At 39.9% G+C, this 19,772-nt stretch overlaps 1 protein-coding gene, 1 long non-coding RNA gene and 6 other non-coding genes across 9 annotated transcripts; 1 reads left to right on the top strand and 7 right to left on the bottom strand.

Annotated features, from left to right (window-relative positions):
• Nucleotides 1-10,389: 10,389 nt before the first annotated feature.
• On the bottom strand, nt 10,390-14,346 carry LOC103190542. Of its 2 annotated transcripts, XR_006085568.1 has the most exons (11): nt 14,319-14,346; nt 13,248-13,300; nt 12,970-13,032; nt 12,308-12,404; nt 12,059-12,105; nt 11,804-11,866; nt 11,549-11,595; nt 11,294-11,356; nt 11,047-11,094; nt 10,799-10,849; nt 10,390-10,564 (listed from the first exon to the last, which is right to left on the bottom strand). It is a non-coding gene; the product is annotated as an uncharacterized LOC103190542 (long non-coding RNA). The 2 variants fall into 2 exon arrangements; XR_006085569.1 differs by lacking the exons at nt 11,804-11,866; nt 12,059-12,105.
• LOC121850405 lies at nt 10,916-11,004 on the bottom strand. Its single transcript, XR_006085588.1, has one exon. It is a non-coding gene; the product is annotated as a small nucleolar SNORD12/SNORD106 (small nucleolar RNA).
• Nucleotides 11,164-11,252, bottom strand: LOC121850400. The gene has a single exon (XR_006085585.1). It is a non-coding gene; the product is annotated as a small nucleolar SNORD12/SNORD106 (small nucleolar RNA).
• LOC121850399 lies at nt 11,420-11,510 on the bottom strand. The gene has a single exon (XR_006085584.1). It is a non-coding gene; the product is annotated as a small nucleolar SNORD12/SNORD106 (small nucleolar RNA).
• Nucleotides 11,674-11,762, bottom strand: LOC121850397. The gene has a single exon (XR_006085582.1). It is a non-coding gene; the product is annotated as a small nucleolar SNORD12/SNORD106 (small nucleolar RNA).
• Nucleotides 11,930-12,020, bottom strand: LOC121850398. The gene has a single exon (XR_006085583.1). It is a non-coding gene; the product is annotated as a small nucleolar SNORD12/SNORD106 (small nucleolar RNA).
• On the bottom strand, nt 12,185-12,274 carry LOC121850404. The gene has a single exon (XR_006085587.1). It is a non-coding gene; the product is annotated as a small nucleolar SNORD12/SNORD106 (small nucleolar RNA).
• Nucleotides 14,347-16,919: 2,573 nt separating the features above from the next.
• On the top strand, nt 16,920-19,690 carry LOC103172782 (retinol dehydrogenase 10-like). The gene is made up of 5 exons (XM_007885496.2): nt 16,920-17,384; nt 18,215-18,313; nt 18,516-18,661; nt 18,961-19,092; nt 19,354-19,690. Exons 1-5 carry the CDS (start codon nt 16,938-16,940, stop codon nt 19,463-19,465), a joined length of 936 nt encoding a protein of 311 aa, XP_007883687.1. The 5' UTR covers nt 16,920-16,937; the 3' UTR covers nt 19,466-19,690.
• The last annotated feature ends 82 nt before the right edge of the window (nt 19,691-19,772 follow it).

Raw genomic sequence — 19,772 nt, 5'->3', positions numbered from 1 at the left:
ATTCACTTTATAGTGTATTCCGTGAAGCGCTTTGAGACGTCCAGAAGACGTGAAAAGAGCTACATCAAATGCAAAGATTACTAAAATTATTATTATTGTATATCGTGCTACCGCCAAATCAGGCCATTATCCTAATGCTGAAAGATTCACGCTACATTCTTCATCTTCTGTCAAATCCACCCATTAACCTTTAATGAGCTTTTCTGACTTCATATGTAGGATTTTAAGGCCAAGAGCCTCGATACGTTTTTAACCATTTCTCATATAATTCATTTTAATAACGTAGCTAATAGGAAGCTTTTACTCATCAGTACGCCAGCAATGAGCCACTGCTACAGGAGTCAAATGATTCACCATGTCCTCCGCTCACTCAAACGAATTCCATACAAAAAATGGTAAGAAAATACATTACCTGCAAGTTGAGGTACTTTGCTCCTTGTTTCGCCTACAAAATATACAGTCATTTCAGTTTACAGTATATTCTGTGAAGTGCTTGAGACGGCTCGAAGACATGATAAGCATCAAATGCAAGGATTATTATTGTTATTATTATTCATATTGCCCTGACAAATGGTGCTGTGTCAATACCAACTCTGCTTTCTGTTGTGTTTAGTCCTGGCCTGGAACTGAATGGCAAGTGATCGATGAAGCATTATCCCATAATTTAAACAAAATGGGCTTTCTACATTCTCGAAACGTACTGTTTAACGAACTTCTGGTAGCGCCTGCAACAGCAATGACGCAAAAAAAGATACAACATGCAGCTCTATCTGGAAAATACCTTATTGTGGAGCATGTATGGACAGCCTGAGATGTGACATCTCTGTAAATGTGTCATCTTTGAGGAAATGAACATTTTGAAGTCGTTTGGCCNTTTTTTTTGGAGATTGCTGAGCTGAGGGCTTGGGATGTCACGTATTTGATTTTACATTACAACATCTACTCAGAGTCAAAGTATATTTATACATTGATAAAAATATATATATATTGACATGTAAATACTCTAGTCTGAATGTACTCAACTACAATTGAAGTATAAATTCAGTATAGAGGTATCCAACACTATTAATGTGTGACCGAGCAAAATGGATTACAAAGAAAGAGTGTAAAATGTTTTCCTTGTGCATCTCGCCAGTTTTCGTTGAGTTTATTATAAATCATTTATAATAAGAAAAGCATTTCAGTCTGTGTTAGGGAAACAGTCAGTTGGGAGCACTCGAGTTCTTAATCTGAAACCATGGGAATCTGAGGAAAGATTGTCTTGTGACTGTCAATTTGTCATCCTCACTTGCATTGTAATTACTGCTTGGTTTGTCTAACCGCATTAATCTTCACTGTTCCTGCCTGGCCTCAAAGCAATACGTGCGACCCAGACTGAATGAAAACCACCGTCTCGACTCTTCAATGCTCCTGCGACAAAGTGACTCCAGAAACAAAGCAGAACCTACTTGTTAAATGTTAAAGTCCTGTAGCTCAGTGGTTAGAGCACTCGCTTTGCAAGTGAGAGACCTGAGTTCAATTCCAGGCAGGGCGAAACCTTGGGCAAGTTTCCTTACTCCACACGCCTAATAATAATCCCTCCAAAACTAAAAACAATAATTAAATTGGTCATTTTCAATCTATGACTGTTTGTGGGACATTGCTGTGCGCAATTGGCTGCCGCGTTCGCCCACAAATATACAGTCAATTCACTTTACAGTGTGTTCTGTGAAGCGCTTTGGGACGTCCTCCTGACGTGAAAAGCGCTATATCAAATGCAAGGATTATTATTATTATTATAAAGTCGCAAAGGCAACCAGAAAGCTGTCCTGATGTCAGGACTTGTAACGCTGTATTTTTACAGCAAATGGCAAGCCAAACTTCCTTTGCCAAGTCAAATGCTGTGAGATTTTATTCTGAGTTTTACAGGTTAATCAATACATATTGCGTGGAAAGTTGTGCAGAATATGCAAGAGAGAAGCTGCTGTTAACATTCTTTACCAATACCTTCACACGTGTAAGGAGACTCTCCTTTCAGACGTTCAAGTAGTGTATAGTTAAAGAAGATATTATCCTTACTTAGCTCAAGCTATATGTCCATTATGCAAACCTAGCTTTTTTTCCCAGTCAATTCACATTCAATCCTACCCAAGCCCCTTCCCCCACACCAGCAGTTTGCCTCTGTATCCATTTTGAAGTATTCTAAATATCAACAACAACTTGCATTTACAACATCAACAACAACAACAACAAGATAACATTTGGAAAACCCCCTTCACGTCGGGAGGACGTCCCAAGGCACTGCTTATATAGCGCCCCTTACACAAGGCACTTCGCTGGGACGCTAGCCTACACTGAGCAACGCAGCAGTTTGGGTTGAAGATGAGCCAGAACTTAGTTTGGATTTAATGGCTGTGGAATTCTGAATACAATGCTCTGAATTTGAAGTTGGATGCAGTGTATAGACATTTCTGGGCAGAGGAGTATCTGTGGGTTTTTGCTGGTGCTATTGGTATTCTTGTGAAGTCTAAAGTGCACCCTGGTGTATGGAGTAAATAATTATAAAAAATGACCTTTATACTGCAAACTTCTGCTGTTCTCAGTTCAGTCCACAACACACCCATGTCTTATCCTTGAAAGAGAAGATTGAGAACCGAGACACGCTTGATTAGTCAGACTCCTTTGCAATTGCGACATTCACTACATGATTAATGTTTTGCCTTGATAACAAGGCGTGTTTGTGGTTCGGGCAGAAAAAGACCTGAAATTTTTATAAAATGTTATCAGATATATTTTACATTTCTAATAGATTTGCATCATGATTGTAGATGAATAAAGACTGTAATTCACCTCGGGTGTAAAATACACATGAAATATGACCATTATTTACCATTACAACATCGACTGAAAGCCAAAGTGATTAAACAGTAAAAATGTAATTGTATCTTTCTGGTAGATTGCCTTTTTATATCTTATGTGTTCATATTCACATTAAAACACCAATGAATTCAGCAGTCCATTTGTCAAAAATATGCAATACAGCTATCAGTCTTTTCCAGCTGGCTTCTGTAATTTATTGCAAAATTGAACGAGATCTGTCTCTGGTAATGATTGATTGAAAATAAAATAAAATTTATATCTGATAGAGTGGTACATTTTTGAGTGAGAACATTTCATACTGTATTTCTTTCAGTTTAACTAATTTAAACATTGTTTCTCGCTGTGACCAGAGGACAGTAGTGTGCGTGTTCTGGAAGGATGACATCAAATAATAATCCTTGCATTTGATGTCAAGATGCCTTTCGCAGGAATATACTATGAAGTGAATTGACTGTGTAATTTGCTAGCGAAACGCAGCAGCCAGTAGTGCCCCACAAATAGCCGTGGAGTGAGTGACCAATAATTTTATTTATTGTTAGAGAAAATATTGGGAGAAAATACCTTAAAAAAAGATACGTCACTTATCAAATGAACAGTGAGTTTAATGTTTTCCGTTAAGCTTAAGATAAAATAAATCGAAAGGTTTGCTTTTTAAAATTTTCAAATTCAACATATTTTGTCAAATGATTTCCACCCCCAGTTATAAAGGTGTATTATAATGCCTGTGGTACATACAGTAGGTTTTGTGTCAAATAAAACTGTTGCCCTTTGCATCTTTTTCTTTAACAGCTTTATCGCAGAGAGAATTTAGTTTTACCAGTGGCTATATCAGTGTTATGGTCTCCCTGTGAAGTCTAATGAGTGGCTTGTGATAAGAACTGATCTTTACATTGCAAACTTCCGCTATTCTCAGGTCTGTCCACAACACACCCACAAGTTATCTTTGAGAGAGAAAATCTAGACCATTCTCACCTTTGATTAGTTCTGCTGCATTCACGAACACCATTAATGTTTTCCTCCTTATAAATATGTATGATCACAGTAGTGGAGAGCAAATCCAATTTTGCATTAAATTGTCAGATATATTTTACACGTTTAATATATTGTCATAAGCAAATGAAGTAGACTAATTATTCCAATTATTCTCAAGTATGAAACAAGCACCAGTTTTATAATATCACTTGCATTTGATACAGCACCTTTCACATCGGGAAGATGTCTCAAAGCGCTTCACAGGACATACTCTAAAGTGTAGTGACTGTATTTTGTAAGTTAATTTGTGCACAGCAATGTCCCACAAACAACAGTAAAGTGAATGGCCAATTTTATTTCAGGGGAATTATTAGCAAGGCCACCAGGAGAAATTCCCTTTTCTTTTCAATAGTGCCACGGGATCTTTAACGTTCACTTGAACAGGCAAAGTATTCAATGTCTCATGTAAAAGACGGCTCATCCAACAATGCAGCAAATCTCCAGGTCTGTATTGCAGCATCAGCCTGTGCTATAAGTTTAAAGTTGCAACATGAGGATTGAACCCACACCTTTCTATCTCAGAGGCAAGAGACTTACAAGCCTAGCCAGGCAGAACCCTAAATATAATACTCGTGCACTGCAAGGGGCCATTTGTACCAGCAGGTTCTACTGTACGGAATCTGCATCAGAACGGAAGCAAATTAGAAAAAAGTTTCCACTGTTTCTGGTGTTGGTGCCAAATCGCAATAGTTGTTAAGTGAAATGCAATCAAATCCGTCTCTAGTAATGGTTGATTGAGAATTTAATAAAATGTGTCTGGTGCAGTACAGTAGAGAATGCACGAGGGACGTACACATCATATCAAAATGTGTCATGTGTAATGAAATCTATCAGTGGTACAGTGGTCAATCTCTGCGTGAGACCAGTTTAGTGAATCACTGTGAAAAATAAAATTAGCACAATGAGGAAACGCAGCGTGAAACAAGAGCAATTACGGGTAAAATCTGAATAAGATTTACTGAGAAGCAAGAGTCTTACAGTGAATCCTGGTGAGAAACAAGGGCGTAGGAGAAACATTCTATGTTCAGTGCATTCAGCTATCATTATTGCTGGCATCCGCTATCAGCTTCCTCAACTGGAATTTCCTCTGTCCTCTTGGTAACTCAACTGGATTATATTTATATGAATCTATCAAGGGCCACAGATGACAGTTATGAAATTAAAATTAGAACAGTGTAGGGTTTCATATGAGTTGTTTTTTCATTCTTATAACACTTGCAAAGGAAATGCTGTCAAACGAGTTAAATGTTGACTAAACTTCTATATATATATATAAAAATATATATATATAAAAATATATAGATATATAGAAATACTCCAAATAATGTACTTTCTTAACAACTATCTATTTTTTCAGAACCAGAATTCAAATGCGAGGATGTCCCATCGTCTCGGGACATCCTCTCGGCGTGAAAGGCGCTGTACAAATGCAATTTCGTATTGGATTTTATAATTACGAAACTCAGCACATACGTGCCTCTCGAGTGGATTTTTGAGCCAATTCAAATTAAACATTAATGGACAAACGCCCTTCAATTTTACGTTTGAGTACTTCTGCTTCTCTTTGAAATGCCTGGCTCAGACAATTCAGCAACGGTAAAAGCCAAATAGCTTGGGTCATAATTTCCCACCATTGTTTTGGGGGTAAAGTCAGTTGGAGACCTAATCAAAAGCCAACTGTACATTGCAGGAAGTCACATACATACTCCCTGCTCTACTGATAAGAAATCTCCTGCCTGAGAGAGAGAGAAAGGTGCTTAGCTGGCTTTTTCCTTGCTCTGACAAAACAAATTAGAGTCTAATCCCCAAATTGGAAGTGCACCAGACGAGCCCATTTCTGAAGAAAAACACAGCTGGAAGAGGTTAAAAGCTGATTTTCAGCCAATTGAAGGCTTCATTCCAATTAATTAAGTGAATTGTCAGTGAATCTATCAAGGGCCACAGATGACAGTTATGAAATTAAAATTAGGACAGTGCAGGGTTTCATATGCGTTTTTTTTTCATTCTTATAACACCTGCAAAGGAAATGCTGTCAAAAGAGTTAAATGTTGATTAAACTCCTCGCAAGGCTTTTTTGTGGCACGTTTTGTCACTGCTGAATCATTTCAAATGCTCCTGTAAAATAAATTACATACAAGAGCCAATACAAAGTCTGTGGGAAAGTTGTATAAATTTTTGCTTTTATTTCCAGCAAGTGAAAAATGTCCCCTGTTGTTTATCTGGTGGCTTTGTATAACAGCGTTTAATCCTGATTACCTTTTGGCGTCTGGAAAACTGCTTGAAATTCAGAAGCAGATCCACATTGCTGGGTGACTGACAAGCCAAGCAAGAGAATGCCAAAATGTGTTAACATGAAGTGAGCACCAGCGCTATGTGCATTCTGATGAAGCAAATTGCTCATGGAAAACATAACAAAATCTTTTAACCCCTTCAAAATGTTAAAACTAATCACACTGCCTTTTCAACGTTCCCATTAACAATAAGCTTATTTGTGAATGGGCATTTATCTTTGTTTACTGGGCTGCAATCCTTTTTTCAATGTAGTGGAGCTTCATCCAAGATAGACATCATGTTGTCATAGTCGGTTTTCACCTATAGAATGATTTTATTGGAGTCCACATTTTTATCATTAACCAGCGATGCATTTGAAAATTATTCAGAAGGTAATTTCAGCTAAAACATTGTAAAAATGGACTATAGTCTATTGAGCAATGTCACCCTATTGTACCAAGTCGTAGATTGTTTAAATTTTAAACCAATGTGGCATATAAGCTATAGACTAAATCCATATTCTATTGTAAAAACATATTTGGGCAATATTAAATCCTGGATCCTTTTTACTTATTGAATTCTATTGAGCGGAGAGGTTATCCAACATCATGTTAGAATGTATATATTATATATTATTATATGGATTTTTTTTCTGTGAACTGCAATGCAATTTTAATGACTTTACTTTGTATTAAATAGGTCAATGTTTTACGGGGTAAATCGAGGCAAATCCAGTAACTGGTAGAATATGATGAAGAAATGTTAGTACCACAATAAGTAGAAAGCAAATAAATGGGGCAAAGAGTCGTAAAAGGATTATGCAAAACTACTGTAAAAAAGACAAGGTCTGTCAGATAGGTCTTGAATAGACTTGTATCTTGAGTAAATCAAGCAGCTAATCCCACTTAAGTTTTACAATTTGTTTGTGTAACAGAGTGAAGCTCCAGCAGTAAATAAGAGGCTTTCAATTCATTTCATTGATAAGATACTTCAAAGGTGGATCTGAGAATCCGAACACCAGCGCCTTTCATAGGCGCCTTTTTAGATGTGGTAACAATTGAGCAGCTGTTATCAGCAGCAAAGGATCGAGCAAACCTGAACCAGTTTTATTGTCCATTTTCCAAATCAATATGGTTCACAGATGCGCTTGCACAACCGTGAATGGTTAACATTTTATGTGAAGCCTCGTTCTGCCCTCGCCCTGCGTGTAAATGTAAATATGAATGTAAATCTCAACAACATTTTGTAGACTGCATTTCGGAATCAATATTTGAAAAGCAAGATCACTGCCCTCAGTATATTCATGCACTTCTCCAATTGCACATCGTACGCAGTTTCAGAAACATACAACATACGCTGTTGCAGATGTGGTGTGATGTGTTTCAGCTTTTACATGTGCAAAGAACATTAAATACTTGAAATATTTTACGACTTTTGTTTTTCTCTTGTCTTTAGTCGAAACCTAGACACCGTATAGAGGACATTTGGTAAGTAAACATGTAATAAATATGTAGGAATTCAAAAATAGGCTCTTTCACCCACCCGTCTATCGCTAAAGAAGTGAAGCAATCTGTTTTGTTTCTCGTTGATAATGTGATTTTTTTTCATTCCTCGAAGAAAACTAGAGGTCAAATTCCTCCAGTAACCCTGGAATATAAACAAGCCGAGCTTTCATCCAAGTTCCAGAACTATTCTCTTCTGGGGTGAGCATGTGTATCTTTCTCAAAAGTAAATGCATTTTTGATAGGTTTCCAACAACCTATTTCCATTCACCAAGGTAGACGTTACAGTTTGTAAAAGTTCCCCCATTGTAGGAATGCTTTGTGACTCGGGACCTCATTTCTTTGAAACGTGTCATTTGTTTGAAGACCTCCAGTTGCCACACACTTGCGTTAACTGATACACGAGTTTGAGAGCTATTCTCACAAAAAGGAGGAAACTAGAAAGATGATCATGTCAATAATTGTGGCACCATAATCATTATTCACTTGAAACTTCGTTGCCTGTATGGGGTGGGGGGGGGGGCGTGTAAAATCACCTTCAAGTGTGGCAAGTTGCCTTTGACGTGTAGAGCTGGTGATAGCAAACTCCCTTTCAACTCATTACAAGGCGGCAATCCATTCAAGGCTTTGTAAAGCCAGCTGTGCTTATTTATATTTTATTTTGATAATATTGGATTGCGACATACCACGCCTGTAGCTTGTTAATTCAATATTAAATTCAGATCGACTCAACATATGAAGCACTCCCGAGAGCTGCCCACAGAAGCATTTTGATTACCCGATCCAGGATCACAAACAAAACCAGATAGTAAGTTACGCATCAGAAGACAGCTCATCACACATTGGAAATGAGAACCGAAGGCAGGGAGGTACAACAATCCTGCAGAATTTCTGCATGGCACTTAAGAGGAATACAATTCTTCGCAAATGATCCTCGTGAAGCGGAAACCCATTTAGCAATTAGAATGCTTCACAGAAAGGTGACATGTTATATGCCATTATAACTAGTGAAAATCTCTGTGATCATGTGCGTTTATTTTTGAGACATGACAGCAAAGGCTAAGTGAGAGCATTTCAGCTGTGCCCCAAGTGGGACTATTACTGTCACTCCCGATTTTTGAGCATTCTTTGCTTGGAAATTCTGTTAATTTTAGGGAAATTGTAAAATTCATGGAGCACTTACATTCATGGCAGCTAAATGGCCTGTGCGAGAGTGCTCTTTAGCTATCAGAACCTTTCCCATTTCAAAAGAATCCGCTCAAACTGAATCCTGTCAGCAGATACAAAATATAGTGGATCATCATCTGAGTAAAAAGCTATTCATTCATTCCCAAAACCTAGCAGGTGGTAAATAGAATGGCCGTGTGTTTTTCCTTCTGATCATAAAGTTAAAACAAACGAGACAACCTTGTTTTGTCCTCTGGACCTCATTTGTGCTCTGCAGTTGATAAATATTTAAAAAGATCGGAATTCAGCAAAGACAAAAGGTTTTGTGGAGGCTATAAATGTCACTTTGAATTGACGGCGACATCTTGCCTTCTGAATGCTGCTTTGAAGAACCATTTGTGTGTTTGTAAAAGCATCTAATTACAAGTGAGTAGGTAGGCTGAGAAACACAAGGCTGTGCGACAGCTTTCCCTTAAAAGCTTGGGCACGGGCCAATAGAAAAGTCAGGAAATATTTGCCAAAAGTGCAGGGACATTTGACTGTTCTGTGGAAAAGTGCCATTTGGTTGATGCTGTTGAGGTCCATTTGACAGCCAACTTAAATGTTTTCACTTTATTGATAAAAACGAAACATATAGATGGTTGCGAAACATTTTTATTAACTTAAAAACTGGGTGGCCCAACAGTGACAACAGATAAACAGACGAGAGGGATCAGGGGCCAGGAACTCCATTGTTTAGTGGGTTTATAGCGGTCACTGTTTACACACCAACTTGTACTTCTATGAACCCTCCATGCAGGGGAGGGGTAAAGGTGGAGGGATTGAGGGAGTGTTCCAGAGTATAGCGCGACCTCGGATGGATCAGGAAGTTGGAGAGGTACGGAGGTGCTTTGCTTATGAACCGCTTCTAGGTGTGGTTGGAAAACCCTGGGATACGCTCCCATTTCATTGCATGCACTCGTCGTTTTAATTTCCCACCTGGTTGATGGCAAGCGCGACAATCATGGAAGCGTGCAATTATCTTGTACCACCTGCTGTGGGCATCACACCAGATGAATTGGCAAGAAAGCCTTTGCTTTAGAAATTCCAGCTCAAGTGAAAGCTGCCTTAGCAACAATAAAATCACAACTGATTATACTTAGAAGCTGCCAGGAAACAGCACTTCTGTAAGAAAGTGTTCAAAGAGCACCCCCTGCTGCACATTTTCCTTCCATACAGGAATATCCCAGATCCCATTTTAAAGTAACTGAGCGGTCAACACAAATTGTTACTGCAAACCCTCCTGGCTTATCGACAAATCACTGCTGAATTCTACTGCTCTGCAGAAATACGGTGGAAGGACCAGAGATGAGTGATTACTTTATAAAGACCTATATAAAGAAATAGCTTCATGTACAGCAGCGAAAGTTAATTCTTGTATTATTCCTGCTGTGTGATGATTCACACCCACCTGCCCTAACACAGAATAGCTACACTGTCTCTTGGATAAGGTCTTGTCCACCACCAACATCACTGTAGCTATACAGCACGAGGTAATTAAAGGGAACTGTAATGCATGTACAATTTCTGAAGCTATTTAATTGAAAATGCTCGATACAAAACTGCTGTATGAGATAAATGTTTATTATACAAGTACAAGCAGTTCACATTAAACACGTATAATAATAACAATCCACGTTTTTGAAGTCATCACTGCAGAACGACTGACGTGAAACTCGCACCCTGCCCTGCTCCTTCAAATGCCAAGACCAATATGAAAGAAAAGAAATCATATTAAAAAAAACCTGACTAGTGTTCAGACTGAATGAATTTTATTCAGGCTCAGATTTTAAAACAGTTGGGGGCGGTGGTGGGGGGGCTGAGTTCATGGGTGAGGCACAGATGCTGAAGGCATCCATTCAAAAAACATTACAATGACCAATACAGGGTCACGATGAGAAATTTATAATGGTACTGAAAATACAAACCTGAAATGTTTGTTTCTGGCATTTTCACGTTGATTACAAATGGTTGCTGACCTGGAGAGGAGAAACATTACAGGTTTTTAGACATGTAAAAACTTGAGATTTCAAAACATCAAACTGGCTCTAGCATCAGAATAATTTGGCTTAAATTTCTTTAGTCACCATGATCGATATGACGGGGAAAAAAGTTCAACATCATTCACTAGAATCAGACCGAGGTTTCTACAGTCAGAATTAACAAAAAAACATACCTGCTCACGAAAAGTTGGGGGCCACTTTAGACACTGGGATTGTTTAGCCTGCGGAAAAATAATGTCTAAGTAAAAATGCTAAATGGCATGTAATATAAAAAATTTTCAAAACATCACTGTCTAGTGTCAGAAGAATTTGGCTTCAATTTCTCTAGTCACCATGATCGATATGACGGGGAAAAAAGTTCAACATCACTCAGTAGAATTAATTTTTTTACAATTTTAAATGATTCAGGTGAACACATACCTCAAGATCCTAGTGTATGGCATCACTCTCACTCCAGGTGAAAACATGTACTGCCCCATTCACCTTAAGAAAAACAAATTCCTTGTTAAGTAGTGAAAAATCAAGGAAATTTCCCAAAATCAGAAAGCTCTAGTGTCAGAATATTTTGGCTTTAATATTTTGCTATTCACCATGATCGATATGACGGGGAAAAAAGTTCAACATCATTTACTAGAATCAGACCAAGATTTCCATAATCAGAATGAGCAAACATACCTGTTAACGAAAGCTTGCGGGCATGTTGGACACTGGGATCATCTAACCTGGGGAAAAACAATATGCTAAATGTAAAAATGTTTAGATAATATGTAATGTAAAAATAAATTCCAAACATCAAATTGGTTCTAGTGTCAGAAGAATTTGGCTTCAATTTCTCTAGTCACCATGATCGATATGACGGGGAAAAAAGTTCAACATCACTCAATAGAATTAAAATTTTTACAATTTTAAATGATTCAGGTGAACACATACCTCAAGATCCTAGTGTATGGCATCACTCTCACTCCAGGTGAAAACATGTACTGCCCCAATCACCTTAAGAAAAACAAATTCCTTGTTAAGTAGTGAAAAATCAAGGAAATTTCCCAAAATCAGAAAGCTCTAGTGTCAGAATATTTTGGCTTTAATATTTTGCTATTCACCATGATCGATATGACGGGGAAAAAAGTTCAGCATCATTTACTAGAATCAGACCAAGATTTCCATAATCAGAATGAGCAAACATACCTGTTAACGAAAGCTTGCGGGCATGTTGGACACAGGGATCATCTAACCTGGGGAAAAACAATATGCTAAATGTAAAAATGTTTAGACAATATGTAATGTAAAAACAAATTTCCAAACATCAAATTGGTTCTAGTGTCAGAAGAATTTGGCTTCAATTTCTTTTAGTCATCATGATCGATATGACGGGGAAAAAAGTTCAACATCATTCACTAGAACTACAAGTTTCCAGAAACAAATCCAACAACATACCTGTTCCACCCATAGCATCAGCACTGGTGGTCAAATGGCCTTCTTCTGTGCTGTACGTTTCTATGGTTCTATTCTACACACTGGTTCATATTATTAGCTAAAATAAAAGGAAAGCGAGATTTAAATTAATGGAATGCAGCTTTAATATTTCTTTACAATCTGTCATCCAAATTCTAAAATCTGAACAATGCTGGTTAAATACAGTTTGAGTTTTGAGTCTTAAAGCAACACAAAGGTCTCCCAAATAGCCACAGAGGCCCAAGTAGCCATTCTGGCAGAGCCAGAATTGTACAATGTATAACTGTACAATGCTCATGTACTGCTTCTGAAAAGCTGAGATCATAAAAATCCTGCAATTGATGCAGCACATTTTACATTAGGTCATCATCTCCAAGCCCTTCACAGGATTTCATTGTAGGTTTTAAGCTAAGATGGCAGCCAACTTGTGCCCTTGTTGTCCCACAACCAACCATACAGCAAATCATTTTTTTGGAGAGACTGTTAGCTGAGACATGTGGACAAATTCCCTTCTCTTCGAACAATGGAATCTTTACTATCCAGCTCCACAGGCAGACGAGATCACCTTTGGAGGTGAATGAGAACAACAAAGATGGCTGGGATATCCAGGAGGATCCAGACTGGACAAAACAAATCACACATACCTCAAGACCTTGGCTTTCGGGGTCTCCTTCACTCCAGGTGAAAATGCGTACTGCCCCATCGACCTGAAGGAAAGAAAATTCCCACCTGGTCAAGTCGTGAAAAATCAAGGAATTTTCCCAATAACCAGAAAACTCTATAGCGTCAGAATATTTTGGCTGTAACACGATCCTATTCACCACGATCGATATGACGGGGGGGGGGGGGAGAGAAACGTTCAACAACACCCACTAGAATCAGACCCGAGAGCTCGTCGGTCGGTCGGAATCAGAGAACGTACCTGCACGCGAAAACTTGCAGCCATCTCAAGGCACCGGGAGCGGATCGCTTAACCTGGGGGGGGGGGTGTGGAAAAAGGAGACATTGATGGTCAACCGAAGCCCGAGACCCAGAGCCTGCGAACCTCGCTTCTCACGAAACGGTACCCCGTGACCTGGCAACGGTGGCCGCGGCCTATGGACGCGGGGAATAAGTTAACAAAGAAAACGAGGGGGTGGGGGGGGTTTGGAGCGAAATGAGCTCCTACTAAACAACCGACACAAAGGGGGGGGGGGGGGGGGAGAAAAATTAACCCTTTAACAGAAAAGGCCAACTGGTCAAAACTAGTCCACGGGGGCGGGGGGGGGGGGTTGATACCCCAACATGAGCTGAACCTCCACTCCCACCTCCTCCTCTTTTCTTGTGGAGTCCTGTAGCTCAGTGGTTAGAGCACTCGCTTTGCAAGTGAGAGACCTGAGTTCAATTCCAGGCAGAGGGCGAAACCTTGGGCAAGTTTCCTTACTCCACACAGAGCCTAATAATAATCCCTCCAAAACCAAAAACAATAATAAATTGGTCATTTTCAATCTACGACTGTTTGTGGGACATTGCTGTGCGCAATTGGCTGCCGCGTTCGCCCACAAATATACAGTCAATTCACTTTACAGTGTGTTCTGCGAAGCGCTTTGGGACGTCCTCCCGACGTGAAAAGCGCTATATCAAATGCGAGGATTATTATCATTATAAACTTGTGACGAGGGGGGAGGAGAGAGGGGGGAGGAGAGGGGGGGGTGGGAGGGGGACATCACCAGCACAACGTGGGGCTGAGCACGTGGCCCCAGGGCCGGGCCTGCAAGTTCTCCCGCCTGCGGCCTGGTCAGGCCCGTGACCAAACCCAAGCCTCGGCCTCGGCGTAGAGGAGAAGGCGGGGCCAACACTCGGGGACTCCCCAACAGGAGCTGAGCCCAGAGAGGCCGCGGCGGGAAGATCCCGGGCGAGGAGGTCGGGGCTGTTGGGGCTCCGCTTCCCGCCGGGCGGCCTAACCCTTCCCCCCACCGCCCGTCTCCACCCCCGAGACACACCGGACACTCACCTCCTTTCCCCGTCGTCGGCACCGAAAGACCGAACCCGCGCCGAGCGGCGGCTTTTATAGCGCCCGGCCAGGCGCCTCTCCGCCAATCAGAGTGCGATCTCCGCCCCACCTCCCCACCCGCTCCGCCAATCAGAGTGTAATTTTCGCCCGCCCCCGCCCCACCCGCTCCACCAATCAGAGTACAATCCCCGCCTCCTCCCACCCGCTCCACCAATCAGAGTGCAATCCACGCCCCCCTCCCCACCCGCTCCGTCAATCAGAGTACAATCCCCGCCTCCTCCCACCCGCTCCGTCAATCAGAGTACAATCCCCGCCTCCTCCCACCCGCTCCGCCAATCAGAGTACAATCCCCGCCTCCTCCCACCCGCTCCACCAATCAGAGTGCAATCCCCGCCCCCACCCGCTCCGCCAATCAGAGTAATGTGACCCCTGGAGGATCACGTGGGCACCCGCCTCGCCCCGCCCCTCCCTCCTGACAGACAGACAGACAGGGGTTGACAGTGGCTACATTGTACAGCACCATCATGTCCAATAATGATGTACAATAATAATATAACATATATTATAATATAAACATATATTATATCATATCCCGGGATCCGATACTGAGATGCTCTGAGCTGCCGTCCGGGGTGGAGGGCGCGATACAAACACAAGTTGTTGTTATATATAATAATTGTGTAATGATAATGTATAACAATTATAATAATAATAATAATAATAATTCTCGCATTGGATATAGCGCTTTTCACGTCTTTTCGACGTCCCAAAGCGCTTCACGGAATACAACCACAACAACAACACAATGACATGTACAGAGCGCCTTTCACGTCGGGAGGACGTCCCAAAGTGCCGGATAGTCAGGTGTTGGGGCCCGAGCATTGGGTGTGGGGGGGGGGTTGGGGGGGGTGGGGTAGGGGTGAGGGAAGGCAAGAGGTGGGAGAGAGACCAAAGGCGCGGTCGAAGAGAAGGGTCTTGAGACCGGCCTTGAAGGAGGCGAGGGAGGAAGCGAGGCCAAGGGACCGTGGGATGGAGTTCCAGAGTGTGGGGGCAGAGAGGCTGGAAGCCCGGCCACCGATGGTGGATGGTCGATGCTGTAAAGCGAATTGACCGTATATTTGTGGGCGAAACGCGGCGGCCAATTGCGCACAGCAGCGTCTCACAAACAGTCGTGGATTGAAAATGACCAATTTATTATTGTTTTGGAGGGATTATTATTAGGTGTGTGGAGTCAGGAAAACTTGCCCAAGGTTTCGCACTGACTGGAATTGAACCAAGGTGTCTCACTTGCAAAATAATGTATAATAATAATATATACTAGCAATAATATATAATAATAATGTGTATAATAGTGTATAATAATAATAAATAGTAATAATGTAATAATAATTATAATAATGTATAATAATATATGGTGCTGTATAATGCATAAAAAGGGGAGAATTATAAAATATACAGTCAATTCACTTTACAATAACAACAACTTGTACTTATATAGCACCCTCCACGCAGGGTAGCGGCTCAGAGCACTTAACAATGGCGGAGCCTGACTCCGAGCCGGTGGTGGCCGGGCAAGGTAGCCATAAGCATGGTTGAAGAGGAAAGTTTTCAGGCAGGCGGGGACTTGAAAGAGGGGAAGAGAGGGGACGAGGCGGAGGGATTGAGGGAGAGTGTTCCAGAGTTTGGGGCGTAGCGGCTGAAAGCACAACCTCTGATGTTGGGGCGGAGGGTGCGAGGGATGAGCAGGAGCCGGTGCCAGTCCAGCAGAGGCTCCGGGTGATGGATAGGGAAGTGAGGAGGTCGAGAGGTAGGGAGGAGCCAGGGAGTGAAAATACACAGTCAATTCGCTTTACAGTATATCCTGCAAAGCGCTTTGAGGCATCTCGAAGACGTGATAAGGCGTTATATCAAATGCAAGGATTATTATTATTTATTATTAAATGTTCGTATTCCATCTCACAGCTATTGGCAGAGAGCTTTGTTTAGTTAGTTAGTTGTAAAGTAATATAAAACCCACACAGTGATCAGTGCAGCAATCACATTTTTTCAGCACAACTAAGATAGCAATACAGTATTTAATATCGGTTATGTTTTCTAACATAAGAGAACATAACTTAGACTTCCAATAAAGAGCTGGTCAAGGCTCTAGCATCACTTGACTGTTGTGGAGTAGTGAATGTTGGTCACAAGAATCTGGAAATTACACATTAATTAGCAAATTAAGGAGAAATCAGAGTCCCAGTTCTGGTCAATATTGCACTTAAAATATAATCAGTTTGTTCATTAAATCGGATCAATGTAAGGTTACTACATTATGCAACTTTTATTTAAATTGTTTTGGCTCGTGTTGTGAACTAAAGGTTTTTTTTTGCAGCAGATTACTTTGAGAAGCCTTATTTTTTGTCGACTTGAGTTAGCTGTTTTATAAACAGCATTATGATTTGATTGGTGTAAATTCATTCTGCTTTCTCATTGGCAAATTGTATAACATCTTCATGCAATTTTATACACATTCCCTATATATACTCCCCTTGCATGCAATTCTTTTTACAACTGGAGTTCAGCCTAAACTATCTTATTAGCTAACTGGCTGTGTTGAAAATAACAAATTGATTGGCAATGATTGTAATTGATGTTTTCTTTCTTCTTGGTATTATTATCTGGGAGCATTTCATATCCTTTCTACGTCTTATGGTTAGGCCACACGAAAAAATAATTGCTGGAGAAATTTGTTTAATAACTGGAGCTGGTAGTGGTCTCGGACGACTTCTGGCACTAGAGTTTGCAAAACAGAAGGCAATCCTGGTGTTGTGGGATATTAAGACCGAAGGCAATGAAGCTACGGCGAAGTCTGTGAGAAAGCTGGGAGCAAAGGCTTATACTTACACCTGTGATCTGAGCAAACGGGATAGTATCTATAAAACAGCGGAGCTGGTCAAGAAAGAAGTGGGAGATGTGACAATCCTGGTTAATAACGCTGGGGTAGCGTCCGGGAGACCTTTGCTGGAGTGTCCAGATGCTCTACTAGAAAGGACGATGCTGGTCAATTGTCATGCACATTTCTGGGTAAGTCCAGGGGTTGGTCACCATGAATTGATCTGCAAAGTTGCTGCAAATAATCATGACCCAGTAAGGATCAAAACAAATGTGTGTGGATATGTATATGTATATCAAGGCATTCTAAAGTGCAATAGGAATTTATGTAATGGGACTTTCTCCTTTAAAGGAACTCTTTAACCTTTATTTCAGAATTAAACATCTCGTTGACTGACAACACCTCATATTGCAAAAGGGTGTGGTTTTAATGTTCATACTATTTGTTAAAATATAACTTTGGAATACATCCCATGCAGTTATTCGGGGGAAAATCCATTATTTCTAACTAATTAAAGTTTTTTTTGACAATCAAAGTTTGAGGAAATACCAAGGACCCATGACCTGCCATGTGATTTTGTGTTATTTGTAAGGAGATTGGTTGATACCAATCCTCTTATCTACTCAGAATTTTAATTTTCTATTCTTCACTGTTACACAAATTACTTCAAGATCCCTCATTAGTGTGAACTAAATACTACATGCAGAAAGCCCTCATTATAGTGCATGCAGAATGTTTGATATAATTCTGATTAATTTCTGAATATGTAAGAGTTTAATAAGATATGCAAGAGTTTACATAATCCTTTCGAAAATAATCAAAGCAACCTACACGTAGTAAGATTTAGTCCACAATTAATTTCTTTACTGTTTATACACTATAAGAATGTAATCTTATTCTGTTTGTCTACATACTGAAAGTAATGCATTGAACAAAGAAACTGAATCTAGGTGGTGTAAAATGTAACCGTTGCTTTATTAATGTATTGCATGTTGTATTTTTTTTCCTATTTATTAAATAGACAGCTAAAGCATTTCTTCCAAAGATGATTGAGATGAATCATGGGCATATTGTGTCTGTCGCAAGTTTTCTGGGGCTGTTCAGTACGGCGTATGTTCAGGTCAGCACACTTTTTGTTCTCTTGATGTATCAGAGTTTTGGGTGACAGGAGTCAATAAATATATAATATATACTTTGCCTTTGTTCTTTGAAATGCCCTTTTCACTAGAGTTGGTCTCCGAAATATTCACTTTTTTTTGTATGAATCAAAGGAGCACAAAGTAGATTTTTTCAACAAAAAAAACATTCATTTTCATTTTCAGGATTACTGTGCCAGTAAGTTTGCATTGGTAGGATATCATGAATCATTATCCCATGAACTGAAAGGATGGAACATGGATGGAATAAAGACAACCCTGATTTGCCCTTATCTGGTAGATACCGGCATGTTCCACGGATGCCAAATCCGGTAAAGTTTTTTAAATGAATGAGTACTTTTTAATTTGCAATATTTATTCAAACTTTAGAGTTGCAGTCAGCAATACAATTAAGCATAAAAGATTTTTTTTAATATAACACTCTTGGGTGATTATCCTGAATAAATTTGGAAGGAACTGCCATAAACGGTCATTCAGAAGTGACCAGAATTTTGTCAATCTGCATCTCTAGAACAAGGAGTGTCTTAATTTGTCAATGTATGAAGCATGCAATATTTGTACAATTGCTGAATTGTTTTGGGCATAAACTGATCTCAATGTTTTAAAACAGGAAGGAATTTCAATTCCTTGTTCCACCTTTAAAGCCAGAGTACTGTGTGAGGGAAGCCATGAAAGCAATTCTTATAAATCAGCAAATGATATGTATTCCAAGGCTCATGTACTTTGCAGCATTCTCAAAAACGTAAGTATCCTGTTTGAAAACTACCACTAGCTATACAAGCTACCAGATCTATACACATTAAACCAATTTTAGAGGGTATGATTTGCTTCATAAGGCACATTAGAATAACTAAACAATTAGTTTAAATCAATAGTATTCATCGCTTGAGATAGTGCATGCCTATAACTATCGAAACTTGTTCAAATTAATCCCAGTGGTTATCTTGTACCAGCACATAAAAGAATCATTGATCAGCTATTAACAAAACTAGCTTTTTTTCAGCTTTCTACCATGGGGCGCAATTGTAGAAATGTACAGATTTCTTGGTATGGACAAGTGCATGCATTCATTTGTGAATCGGAATAACCAAGCTATTGGAAGCAAAAAGAAATGACGTGGAACAGAATCAGAAAAGACTTAAATATTAATGTTCCTTGGCTCAATTTCCATGTAAGTTCCTTCGAATATTATACTCTGTACTAATAGGTATGTTCCCATTGTTAAACATTACAATTTAATTTTAACATGAAACAGTGATAATGTATTCAATAAAATTTGGTCAATGCGTCCATTGAGAAGATTGTCACTTGGAGCAATTCTCTACTGTAAATGTTACGTTTGGTTGTTAAATCTTAAGTAACTGAATGCTAACTTCCTAATAAAGGACATGAAAATATAAATGTTTTAAGGATTGTATTTAT

This window comes from Callorhinchus milii, unplaced genomic scaffold (genome assembly GCF_018977255.1).
Source record: "Callorhinchus milii isolate IMCB2004 unplaced genomic scaffold, IMCB_Cmil_1.0 Scaffold18, whole genome shotgun sequence".
Taxonomy (NCBI): Eukaryota; Metazoa; Chordata; class Chondrichthyes; order Chimaeriformes; family Callorhinchidae; genus Callorhinchus; species Callorhinchus milii.
The sequence above is the reverse complement of the archived record's forward strand: the minus strand, read 5'-3'. Positions and strand labels throughout refer to the sequence as shown.